Source organism: Triturus cristatus, chromosome 2_2, assembly GCF_964204655.1.
Source record: "Triturus cristatus chromosome 2_2, aTriCri1.1, whole genome shotgun sequence".
NCBI classification, from domain to species: Eukaryota; Metazoa; Chordata; class Amphibia; order Caudata; family Salamandridae; genus Triturus; species Triturus cristatus.
This window is the reverse complement of record NC_140582.1, coordinates 709,079,985-709,093,051: the sequence shown is the minus strand read 5'-3', so window position 1 is coordinate 709,093,051 and position 13,067 is coordinate 709,079,985. Positions and strand designations below refer to the sequence as shown.

The following is a 13,067-nucleotide window of genomic DNA, read 5'->3' as shown; positions in this document are numbered from 1 at the left end:
AACTGACGCCAGACGATGCAAAATCTTGCAAATCCACGCCGTGCAGGACTCATACCAGGATTTAAGGTACTTTGTTCAGTGGGCATAACTTAATCTATGTAGCTGACCTGCACTCCATCGCAGTCGGCCTGAACTTGTGACTTTGTCCCGGACCGGCATGGCTAAATAACCACAGTTGGCGCTTTGTGCTTTTTGGTGCTATTTTCACTGAAGTCTTTAAACTTGCATATCTTCAGTTCTACTGATTGGATTTGTGTTGTCTTGGTCTTCATTTATTTATTAGGATTTGCTCTATCTTTCGAATGTGGTGTGGGACCCTTTTTATGTGGTGTTTTATACTTTATTACTATTTGAAGTGCTTCATAAATACTTTACACATTATCTACAAATTAAGCCTCACTGCTCTGTGCAAAGCTATGAGAGGGTTAAGCACAGGCTAATTTAAAGTTGGCTTGTGCCTCACCCTGACAAGGATTGTGGTTTCTGCTTTTCCAGGACTCACCCCAGTAAACCAACAACCCGATTTCCTACAGCAGTAGTGGTTTATAAAGCACTCTTTGGCTTGAAACTTGTTATCTGCATTCCCCATGCTGTTAAAAGGCCTAACAAGATCTTCACAGCCATTCAGATCAGTCCAACAAAAATTATTTCATACAGATGGGCCAGCCCAGAATCTTGCTGACACTGACTCTCAACCCTGCAAGAAACCACCACTCATTTCCTTGGGTGGAGACTACTGCATATTGTAAAAGCATTGGAACACAAACCATTTTTCTACTTCTAGAAAAACAATGGCTGATTTAGAAAATAAACTGCTTTTCCTCCAATAACTTTGATGAATCTGGCAGAAAACCTACTATGAGTTCAGCAATCCTGGCTGAATCTGTGTTCTTTTTAGGAAAGGATATGTACACCTCTATTACATTTTGCTATGTAGTTTAATCCACGGTGATATTTGTCTGGTATAATGTCACAGTAGGCCCCCCAAAAAAATTCAGAGTGTTCAACAAATGTTGACAGGTAAACAAAAATTGCAAAAAGAAAATCCTTCTAAAACACCACTGCAGCCTTTAGGATCAAATGATTCTTGTGTCTCCCTACTAAGGTTATAGAAAAACAATATATCATTATTTATGAGTATACACGCCTTGCTCCATTTAAATAACAAAAGGTAATGTTGTGAACTACAGTGCTTTTTTTCATTTTCGAAATTGTCAAAACATGGGTGGTGGAAGCGTTGTGGCGTTGCGATGGCAGTGTGGATATTCCATGAAGATGGATGATGGACCGCAAACTATTGTTCTGGACACCGCAGTAGTAGAGAGGGACCTCTAAAATACCTTAGACATGGGTCTACAAGTGATAGGCTGCAAATTAGAGGTGCAACTAGAGAAGAATTTAACCCTAAGATTTCGCAAGTGTTGAGCGCTTCGTGAAGTAAGAAAAACCGAAGCTAGTACTCGGGAGATAAAATGGTTTATGTAGCTGATTAAAGAAGGCATCCTGAAAGCGATTCGAGATAGACCATTCAATACATTTCTATGCAAGATCTCAAGTTTTTTCAAGAGTAGCCTTCCTGGAGGTAGAAGTTGATAAGGGGTATTCTCGAGAAGAAATTCTAAAGAAAGAAATAATACAACATTAAACATTTGTTGATCTTTTGTGAAAATCCTCATTGTTAATCATATGTTATACTTGGATGCCTATCAAATATGAGTAATACAACTGTACAACAGCAGCAGGACCATAAGAAAAGAGATCATTTCCTTCTAGGTGTAAGAGAACGCCAGTCAAAATCCCACAAGAAACACTGAAGGAATGGGCAGCATGACATGCACAGGTTTATTATTGGGAAGCCTCACATTGTACAAATCCCAATGAAGACCCCTGCAGGTTTCAGGTGTCAGTTAAGGAGATAAAAATCCAATTTTACAACAATCACAAATTGCAGTGACACGTCTACACCCTCATGACAAGGCAAACAGTGGCATTTTACTCCCCACTCTCCCTCGTCCACCTTGATACTTGATGCAAAGTTCTCCGCTGCATCGACCTGGGAGAACATATGATGGACCTTCCCATCACGTGGAGCCCTTTGTTTTGAAGAGAACCAGATTGAGGCCTTGGATCCTTCTGCAGTTTTGGAAACTCCCTTCCGTTCTCAAGTGTCCCCATTCTCGAGCCTGGAAACATCACAATACTACAATTCCTTTACTATAACATATCTCCTTCTAAGACTTGGCCGCTCTCCAGAGTCTAACACTGTTAGTCACCATGAAGAGCGACCACAATTCTCTCAGGTTTCTCCCATATAGCACCCTGTGCATGGTATGCCAGCCTAATCACCCTTTTCAGAGACACTCTCCAGCTGTTGGCTCAACACCATGTGCAGAAAGAACCTCATCTCTGCCTTCAAGTCCGTGGTGTCCACCTCAGCTGCAATTCCCAAAATCCGGACATTAGATGCCTCTTTGGCATTCTCCACCCCCTTGACTTTTCCCTCCAAGCTTAACAAAGTGATTGCACATTTTTGTAATTCATCTTTGCACACTCGTCTGTCCATACTTTGTGTAATTGCCTTTTCTCTCACCAAGACTCTTCTTAAAGCACCACACGTTCTCTTGGGGCTGCAGGGGAGAGTACTCCTCCGCCAATTTGTAAAGCCACCAACATGCCAGAACTCCAAGCTTTCAACGCCCCGTTGTGGAAGTAGTTGTGCCCCCTCTCTCAGTATAAGCTCCTGCATTCCAGCGCTTAATTTGAGCCGATAGTTTCAGGTGTTTGGCGTGGGCACTTACTTGCCAGCACCGGCACTAATGACAGTCCACCACATGGTGGCGCTGTTTGTTGAAATTTGAGATGAACACAACAACAGATTTTTATTAATTCAATACACATTACAAATGACGAATGCCTGCTGCCCAAGCCATTCTTCTAGCTTTAGGAGCTAGGAAAAGTCTGAATTGTCACATCCAGGCTGGGGAGTGGACACATTATGGCACCCCTAGTGAACAAGTACTCCGGTAGCATTGCAGCCATTTTAAACCAGTGTCAACGAAGGGCGTAGACGTCAATAGTGCAGCAGATGCAGTGGCACCTGGGCCAAGAGTCCTGAGGCTGTCCACTGGCCCATGATTGATGTGTACTCAGTCTCTAAGTACTACTGAGTCTGGGACTCGACCCACTTAAAGACCTGGTAATACAAAAAACACAATGAAAACCTACCTGTGTCACATGTAAACAGATTGCTAACAGAAGAGCTATGACCATTGTAGGAAAAGGCCTGCAGCACAACCCAACAGAACAGTTATGACCACTGCAGGAAAAAGCCTGCAGCAGAACTCCCAACCCTGTGCGCACACGTGCCCTACTTCTTTGCAATTGGTCACTACTGCAACACACGGTCTAATCCCGTTTCAGGTTAACAAACAAGTATCAATATTTGGTGTATGTGAGACACTTATGTGAAGGCCTAGGTTTACCTCGTTTCATGCATAACGTGTGGCATAATCTGGCCTGGAGTTGGAATGTGCCAATGTGAGGGGTGTGGTGTATTATATGGTATGGTTGTTCGACCTTACCATGTAATACACTTGCAAAGATGTCTTGGGTCCAGTCAGGCTCATTTTTGTAAAACTTGTAGCCCAACCCTGGATAGCTGTGGCTTTGAGAAGCAAGGCTTAAACAAAGAAACTAGTGCAAAGAATTTAGAAGCACCAAACCATGAAATAAGAAAGTTAAGCAACACAAATGAATTCCAACATTAATTTATAAAAACGGATTATATTTTTATGGATTTTTAGACACCAAGATGAGCAAAATCCACCAGAGGGTTCTAGAGATAGATATTTTGAAGTATGAGTGGACCTAGGGCCTGACTCCTCCCCCTCCCCCCACCACTTCCGGGGCACTGGGGTTTAAATTCAATGGCCTGGCGAACGCGCAGCGGACAAAGCTGAGCGCCGCTGCTGAGGCGCTGACTGCATTATTTGCACATATCTGTTCACTATTTTTAAAATTTTAAACTGTTACTCACTCGTTGCTTGCTGCTGGAGACGCCCTGCACCCCGGTCCGTCACGGCTTGTGCCGATTGCACGGAGGGTGGACCTAGGGCCTGACTCCTCCCCCTCCCCCCACCACTTCCGGGGCACTGGGGTTTAAATTCAACGGCCTGGCGAGAGCGCAGCGGACAAAGCTGAGCGCCGCTGCTGAGGCGCTGACTGCATTATTTGCACATATCTGTTCACTATTTTTAAAATTTTAAACTGTTACTCACTCGTTGCTTGCTGCTGGAGACGCCCTGCACCCCGGTCCGTCACGGCTTGTGCCGATTGCACGGAGGGTGGACCTAGGGCCTGACTCCTCCCCCTCCCCCCACCACTTCCGGGGCACTGGGGTTTAAATTCAACGGCCTGGCGAGAGCGCTGCGGACAAAGCTGAGCGCCGCTGCTGAGGCGCTGACTGCATTATTTGCACATATCTGTTCACTATTTTTAAAATTTTAAACTGTTACTCACTCGTTGCTTGCTGCTGGAGACGCCCTGCACCCCGGTCCGTCACGGCTTGTGCCGATTGCACGGAGGGTGGACCTAGGGCCTGACTCCTCCCCCTCCCCCCACCACTTCCGGGGCACTGGGGTTTAAATTCAATGGCCTGGCGAACGCGCAGCGGACGAGCGCAGCGGGCGCGCCGGCGGCGCGCCGAAGGCGCGCCAAAGGCAAGCCCGTCTGCGCCCGTCCGCGCCAGGACGCTGCCAGTGGCCAGTACCCCTACAATTGCTACCTTGGAACCTCATGTAAAGACTCCGGTACGCATAAAATATTCCAGGTCTGATCTCATAGCCATCAGAAATCAGAGCCATCAAAGGAACCCTCATAAACCTATATGTGGGTTCCCAGTTGTCCTAGATGGTCCCGTCTCCTGCAGACACTGCAGATTTCAATGCTTAACTTATAAGAGCATCGATCCGAAGATACCATCCTCCCAACCAAAGCCTCCTAATGCGATACCTAAATCAATTCTAACCTGGAATTGCTTCCTGGCCAATGTACGTTCACTACCCAAACACGCCATTAATATTTGGGATTTGTTGGCCTCTAATCACCCCCACGTGGGATTTCTAACTGAGACGTGGATGAAGCCTCATTCCAATCCTGATATTGCTATCGCTCTCCCTGAGGGCTATAGCATTCTAAGGCAAGACAGGCCCATCAGAGCAGGCGGAGGCCTAGCTCTTATATTTCAGGACCCTATTAAAATAACTATTATAGAACAGCATTGCACTAATCTGATGGAGATTATGATCTTCAGAATTGACTTACACTCACAATTCTGCTGGAAAGGCGCCCTGGTCTATCGACCACCTGGACCTTTAACTAATTTCTCTTGTCGATTATTGGAAATAATCTCTCCGCATGCAATTTCTACGAAGAATTTTCTACTACTTGGGGACTTTAATGTCCAGGGAGAAAACACGAACAATAAGGAAACTCTCTCCTTATTAGCAGACCTATCTACTCTTAGTTTGAGCATTATAAATACAAATATCACTCACCAGGCCGGGCATATGCTCGACCTTATTTTAACCAATTCCTCGGACATCCGCTACAACGCGACGACTCCTCTTGAGTGGTCTGACCATTATTTGGTGGACTTCTCAATCTTAAGCAAACAGGAGTTAGGAGGACATGAAAACAGACTCCCCAGAGTCTATAGACAGTGGCGCAGAGTTACTCCTCAATCTTTTCAGGACCTTTTTAACCCGCCATGCTTCAATGAGTTGGATGATATTAATGACCATGTATCAGCTCTGAATGCCAACCTCGAAGCAGCTATTAACCAATTAGCTCCATCTAAATCTCAACTGAACCCTCTTAAACGCGTGCAAGCTCCATGGTATACACCTACTTTGAAAACAGAGAAATCCCGTTGCAGAAAGCTGGAGCGAACCTGGCGCCTCGCACACAATCAAAATGATAAAGTCGTATTCAAAAATGCTCTAACAGCCTATCACAAAAATTTGCGGCTTGCCCGTAAAATGCATATTGCGGCTGAGATTGACAATGCGGAAAATTCTTCTCGTACACTCTACCAAATATTAAATACGTTTACTAATCCCAAGGCTTGTAACACAGATGCTGCCCCTTCACAATACCTCTGTGACAATATAGCAAATTATTTGTCTCAGAAAATTGAAAATATATATCAAAAAATTACTTCGACTAGTAGGCCCTGCCCCAGTCAGCCCTCAAATTCCACCCCCGTCAAAGAGATATTGCACACCCTTGACACCTTCCCTGCATGCACGGTACTGGAAGTTGCTGCTCTTCTAAAAATTACCAAATCCGGCTCACCACTAGACCCTATGCCTGCCAAAATCACAGCCACTTTGTCAGATTCGCTCGCCAGTCCTATTTGTGCCATCCTCAATAAGTCACTAAAGGATGGCGTTCTTGCGGCAGAGTGGAAGGCAGCCCAGGTCATTCCCATTAAGAAAAATGTGAAACTGTCACCGGAGGACTATACCAATTACAGACCCATTTCACTGCTCCCCCTTCACAGTAAACTCCTGGAAAAACACATCAACAAACATCTTTCCGCGTTTATTGAATCTTCCCAATGCTTAGACGAATCACAATCCGGTTTCCGTCCAAAACACAGTACGGAGACCACATTAGTGGAGGTCATAGACAACATCAGAATGGCAGCAGATAAGGGTCAGGCAGTGCTATTGGTCCTGCTTGACCTATCTGCTGCCTTCGACACCATATCTCATCAGGTCCTCATCACCAGACTTGAGGAGATGGGTGTAAGAGGTAAAGCGCTTGGTTGGCTGACTGATTTTCTGACCAACAGGACGCAAACTGTCAATCTAGGTCCTTTTAGCTCGTCCACCACCAGGATCAGCAAGGGGGTTCCTCAGGGCTCTTGTTTGAGCCCTACATTGTTCAATGTCTATGTAGCCCCCTTGGCAGGATACCTCAGACGGCTTGGGTTTGACCCCATATCCTATGCCGATGACACGCAACTTTTGATGTCTTTCGACAAAACTAGTCCGCTTACCCGGGACTTGTTTTCCGAGGGCATGAAAGGAGTTGCGCAGTGGATGAGGGAAAATTATTTACAGTTAAACTCTGACAAATCAGAAATCATGCTGTTTGGAGAGGCAAAACTGAGATGGTCCCCTAGTTGGTGGCCTGAGGAATTGGGCTCTGCCCCGTCCCCCAAAGATGTTGTAAAAGATCTGGGTGTACGCCTGGACAGTGATCTTACTTTAGAAGAACATGTTAACAGTACCGCCAACACCTGCTTTCATACCCTCCGCATGTTGCGTAAGGTCTGTCCCTTCCTTCCCTTATCTACCCGTAAATCTTTGGTTCAGTCATTGATTATCAGTAGATTGGACTACTGCAATGCCCTGTTAATTGCAGCAAAAGAAAAATCTCTATGCAAACTGCAAGTGGTCCAGAACACCGCTGCCCGATAAGTAAATAACGCACTTCCCAGGACCCCCTCTGCTCCTTTACTCCACGACCTCCATTGGCTCCCCATAAAAAAGAGGGTCAGATTCAAAATATGCTGCATGGTTTTTAAATCCTTGCACAACTTGGGTCCTGGCTACTTTGCTCGGAAACTGGTCAGGTACATTCCGACTAGATTACTGAGATCCAGCCAACTTGCATATCTGCAAATCCCTCGCATAAAACTAGCCCGGATGGGTGGTAAAGCGTTCTCATATCTGGCACCCCGTTACTGGAATCTCCTCCCATTACATCTTCGCCAATGTGCCAATTTGGGGGTCTTCCGGAAATTACTGAAAACGCATCTTTTCTAATCAGTTTCCCTCAGTGGCCAATCAGCAGTCTAAAGCGCAGAGATACCCCGTATGGGGTGATTCGGGCGCTATACAAAACCCATAAATAAATAAATAAATAAATAAAAACGAAAATCTCAGCTTTTTAGTCCAAGGCGCAAACCAGCATGGTGCTTGTAATGTTTGGAAACTTTTGAAACGCTTGAAAGAGCTGTGTTTGGCTACTCGGTTCGGGCCACCAATTCCAAAAGGGAGAATGTCGGAGTAGGGGTGGGGGGGGGCAATAAATAGCATATGGACAGTTACCTGGTCACAAAATCAGTCTCAAATCGAGTTCCACACTTTACATCAAGACCACATCAGACTTCAATGTTGGGGAAGCAGGATGCTGAGGATGCTCAAGGATGCTCTGGCAACGGGGGTGTCCTTGCAGTTATTCCTCAGTCCACAGGTAAGGTTGGGCCACTTTGGCCACAGGGGTTGGTGTCCCTCGAAGTTCTCTTCGAGCCAGTAGAAGGCCAGTAGCTGAGCTACAGGCCTCTGTGCACAGCAGGTTCAGTGGTTTCTTTGATAAAGGCTGGTGTCTATCTTTGGTGACCATTTTGGGGTCAGAGAGCACTTCCAGGTCCAGCAGACTCAAGTGCAACTTTTGGCTGTCCAGGATCCTTCTCATGGGTTTGCAAATCTGCAGTCAGCGGTGATTCGAAGATTGTGGCTACTGACTTGCCGTAATGGGCTACTTCAGGTTTGATGGCCTTGAAGCTGGTTCCAGGGGTTCACCCAACTGACCCTTGAAATCACTTATTTGGTCTGGGGCTTGGGAGTGACTTTTCCATGAGCCAGGAGCCTCAAGTACAGTCCTCTCTTTGCTAGACCAAGGTGCTGCAAGTGAAGTCCAGCAGTCAGCGCAGGATCTCTTGCCAGGACCAGGGGTCAATAGGGCAGTCCTCCTTTGGTCTTTTCTCCAGTTATGGTGTGATCTGTTGTTCAGTATGACAAGGGTGCCATATTTATGCCCACAAAGTGTCCTTGGGGGATTGTGCGGTCACTAGCCAATGGGCTACCAGGATCCCTCCCACCCTGTGATCACTTCTGGCTATGTGTGGCATTAGGCAATCCCAGTGTGCACTATTCTGCTCACTCCCAAGATATCTACACCCTTCCTTGAATGTTAGGATCTTGGTAGCATTCCGTAGAGGTGTGGCTACCTGTGGGCTACATGCCCAAGGGAAAACTGGTTTGTGCAACTGGTGTCCCCTCTCTGTTCCTGCCACCATCCTGTCTACTGTAAAAAAAGAAAGGGCAGCCCTCCAGGAGTGTGATTGCCATTTGCCCACCAAAGATGGCTTCCCCTTGAAGCTTACCTTTTGGTCTAACACCCTGTCTGGCTTCCTGTGTGACAGGCCTCTATTGTTCATGAGCCTGGGAGTCGCTCACCTTACTCTGCAGGAGGGCAGAAGGCTCCCCGGTGGCCAGAATCGTTGTGAGGCCACTGGACAAACTGGGCAACAGAGTGGCAAGTTTCTAAAAGTTGCCCTTCCTTAAAAGTGACAATTAAGTTGATATCTTGAAGTACATATTTTAGTAGTCCCAATAAAAAGTTAGCGGGACTGAGAGGTCAGTCAGTAACTCTGTATTAACCAGTGGAGCTACTAACCTTTCCACAGCAAAAACGACCATTTGGAATTTTTGCTCTTAGGACATAATAAAGTATATATCCTACTTAATAATATACAGCTCCCTCACTTAACACAGGCCCCCATGGTGCGGGGGGGCCCCAAGCTCCAAGGGGCCCCCTCGGCACTGCACTCTGGCCGGAGAGCTCTTGATTGAGCCTGGAGGGGGCCCCTCTACGTACCGTGCAGGGAGGCCCTCTCAGTTTCGTTACGCCATTTACATAGTGCTAAAGGAAGTGGAGGCTTTGCCTTTGGTTTAACCCCTTCGACGCTCATGACGGAACGGTTCCGTCATGAGCGTCGGTTGGGCTGTGCTCATGACGGAACCGTTCCGTCATGAGCCCGCCCGCGCAACGAACCTTCAGCGTGGCGCGGGAATCCGCGCCGCGCTGAAGGGGTTAAATGGCAAAGTCGAACTAGCAGTTTTAAAACTGCTCTTCCGCACTTCAGTTGCAGGCTGGGATCCCTTCTTTACTTGGTCACACACAGGGCGGCACAATCAGTGTTGCAGTCCGGGGTGGATACTGACTTACATGCTCTGGATACTCTTGATACCATATACAAAGGTCTTCTAAGTAAGTCCGCTCATGGCAATTGAGGGTAGCCAATTCAACCTACATTTTGCAATGGGTTAGAGCACTGGCAGTGAGGTCTGATTAGCAGATCTCAGTGCGCTCCGGGTTGAAAACCAAGCAGCAGCAGTCCAAAACTTTGGGGGTGACCACACAAAAAGAGGCATTTCCTTACAGCCAATTAGCTGCTCGTTGGTTACCTATGCTAATGTCCAAATGAACACCTCGCCACATGGGTACTCCCAACCTCTAACTCTACACACCTAATGAAAAGATAATGAAACTTATTATTCGAACATTGCCTTTGGGCAACCACATTTGGTGAATTTATCACTGCCACATGGACCATAAATCTTTTATTTTTATTTTTCTAAAAGCAGTGACAATAAAACCTCAGTAAAACAACCTCCTGTGTACTTAGCAACACCACATATGGTCTGATTATTTACGTTGTTTACATTTACTTTTTTTGCATGAGCGATTGGATATGCTGCTTAAAACCCTACCTACATTCTCCAGCTATTGTGTATCAGCTGTTTGTGTTTACTATTTGTTTTTAATAATTTTAGGTTGTGAAGTGGAAATCCTCGGTGTCAGACCAAACTATTGTAGAGAGTACTACAATACGCCATCCGATGCCAATTTTTCGATAGCTGTTACTGATGCTGTTCAATCTTTGAGGTAAGTTACTCCGTGGCTAATGTTGCGATTGTATTTTGTGCATTTCGTTTATTTCGCCATTCCTTGGGGGCAGTCTTGGAACAGTGCCTTAATTCTGCATTCTGAAATCACTGAACCCCACGGTTTCAGTAATTACAGGTGTGGTACTACCGGTGCTTTGTTCTCGCATTGGCCACAATGATGGTCTACATGAGGTTGTTCTTCCACTTGGCCCGGCATAGGGCTCATTAGTAGTATTCTCCTACTCTCCATCCCGAAGGTGATTCAGGGAGGAACAGAAGTTTCTGCCCGAACTGGGACTACCAGATTTCTGCAATTTCCCCTTCAGATTGAGCCAGAAAAAAACCTAGAGAATTGTGAATGGAGAAAAAGTGCCCTGAAAAACGGGAAAACTATGGAAGTTGGTGCGCAATCACTGATTTCTATGGTTATCCGAGGGTCAAAACTAGTATTAGGGGGAAACCCACACCTGCAGTAATTACTATACCCTGAGATATCCGTAATTTCCAGGTTTACGTCAGGATTCCTGACCTGAAATCCAAAACACTAGTAATGAAGTTCTAAGTATCTCCAGGAATTGATTCTCATTTAGAATTTTAGATCTCTCCTGAAACCGACTTCAGTAGCACATCACTTCTCTGTACTTTGTCAGAAGGGCTCAGTAGACCTGTCCTGTCGGGATGGCCATGATGCCTCTACTCACAGCAGTGCCCAGAGTCACGTCTACTACGCCTAGGTTTGAGTCAAAGAATTACAGCTACACAAGGCAAAATAACATATTTTCTCAAAACTATTGTGGTGAGAGTAGTCCCTGTTAAATGAGCAGGGATTGGTCACAGCGGCGCACATATGTCCTTTTTTCCACAAATCATATTCCAGAAGATACTTAAACCTCCTAACAATACGTCTGAAGCAATTTAAGCTGCGCAGTATTTTTCTTTTTGTAAATATTTTTGGGGGATTAAATCTGTTTTAAGAATGATTCCCCATAATTTTCACAACATTTATTTCTAAAATCACATCTGCTTTTGTTAACAAGGCGGACCGGTAGTGATTTTAAACTAGGCATATTACCCTACTTTGACGCACTACAACCTTCAACGAAATATTGTTTCCAAAATCTCTCTTTGGCCCAAACAACTAAAGCAGTGATGCTTTAAATACCGTCATTATGTTCCTTTTGTTGCAAGCAGTATACAAGAGTGATAAAAGAGAGGTACACAGTAACTTGTCTAATAAAAATGTAAATGGTGAACTATCAGAAAGCTCCTGTGTGGACTCAATAGCACTGGCTAGGACTGAGTCCTTGGTGCCCTGCATTAGACAGAGCTCAGTCGAGGAGAGCGAGCTCCCATTTTGGCACGGATGGACTAAGAACATAAGCCATCAATGGCAAATATGTTTTAGACCAACTCCATTGTACCAAACCAATGTAGCCACATACTCTCTTTCGGCATGATAAGGAGAGGGGCTGTATGACGTTACAACGCGTGCTGTTACAACGCGTGCTGTTACAACTAAACTGTTACAACGCAAGTGGATTTACAACGCATGCCATTACAACGCAAGTCTTTACATCGACTTGCGCTAGATGGCGTGCTAACATTAGAAAAGTGTAATTTACTATTCCAACTCCAGTCCACTTAACAGTAGGGAAGGTGTTGGGATAGTAAACTACACTATTTGTAATGTTAGCACGCCATCTAGCGCAAGTCGATGTAAAGACTTGCGTTGTAATGGCATGCGTTGTAAATCCACTTGCGTTGTAACAGTTTCGTTGTAATGGTAGTGCGTTGTAAAAGTTGCGTTGTAAAGGTTGTTCCCCAAGGAGAGGTGTTCTGCCTCAAGGATGTTATGGAAAACCAGGGCAAACAATGCATTTTACAGAAGAATATTCCAAATATATTTGCTGAAATAGACTTTACAGGCAGGTCTGAAGGGGATTTAATAAAACATAACAGTCTTTCAGTCTGCCAAGAGCTCAGGAACAATATTTCCCTGTTGTAATAAAAATGTCTATAAAACATTGTGTCCGAAGAGGACATCCTTCACTATGTTAATTAAGAGCACATCAAAATATGAGTCACATAATCGAATACAATCAGAAATTGTCATCAGATGCTTTTGTGTCCCACTGCTGTCCCTACTGTTCTGGTGTTCATTTTGAGCTCCATGGCAAACATGTAATTCCGGAAAACAAGAAATATTTCAATACCTCGAGGTCTGTCTTGGGACTCGGGTGTACTGTTTCCCAGCTGGAATACATCATACATGTGAGTAAAGAAACTGAGTGTCTGTTTCTTATCTCTGTATGTATGGAGTCA

General features: G+C 45.3%; 1 protein-coding gene across 1 annotated transcript in view; it reads left to right on the top strand.

Annotated features, from left to right (window-relative positions):
- ENPP6 (ectonucleotide pyrophosphatase/phosphodiesterase 6) overlaps positions 1 to 13,067 on the top strand; it is a 237,049-nt gene that overhangs the window by 98,692 nt on the left and 125,290 nt on the right. The window contains exon 3 of the mRNA XM_085641899.1: positions 10,632 to 10,743. Within this exon, the coding sequence (XP_085498025.1) occupies positions 10,632 to 10,743 (112 nt within the window). The remainder of the gene's footprint in view (positions 1 to 10,631; positions 10,744 to 13,067) is intronic.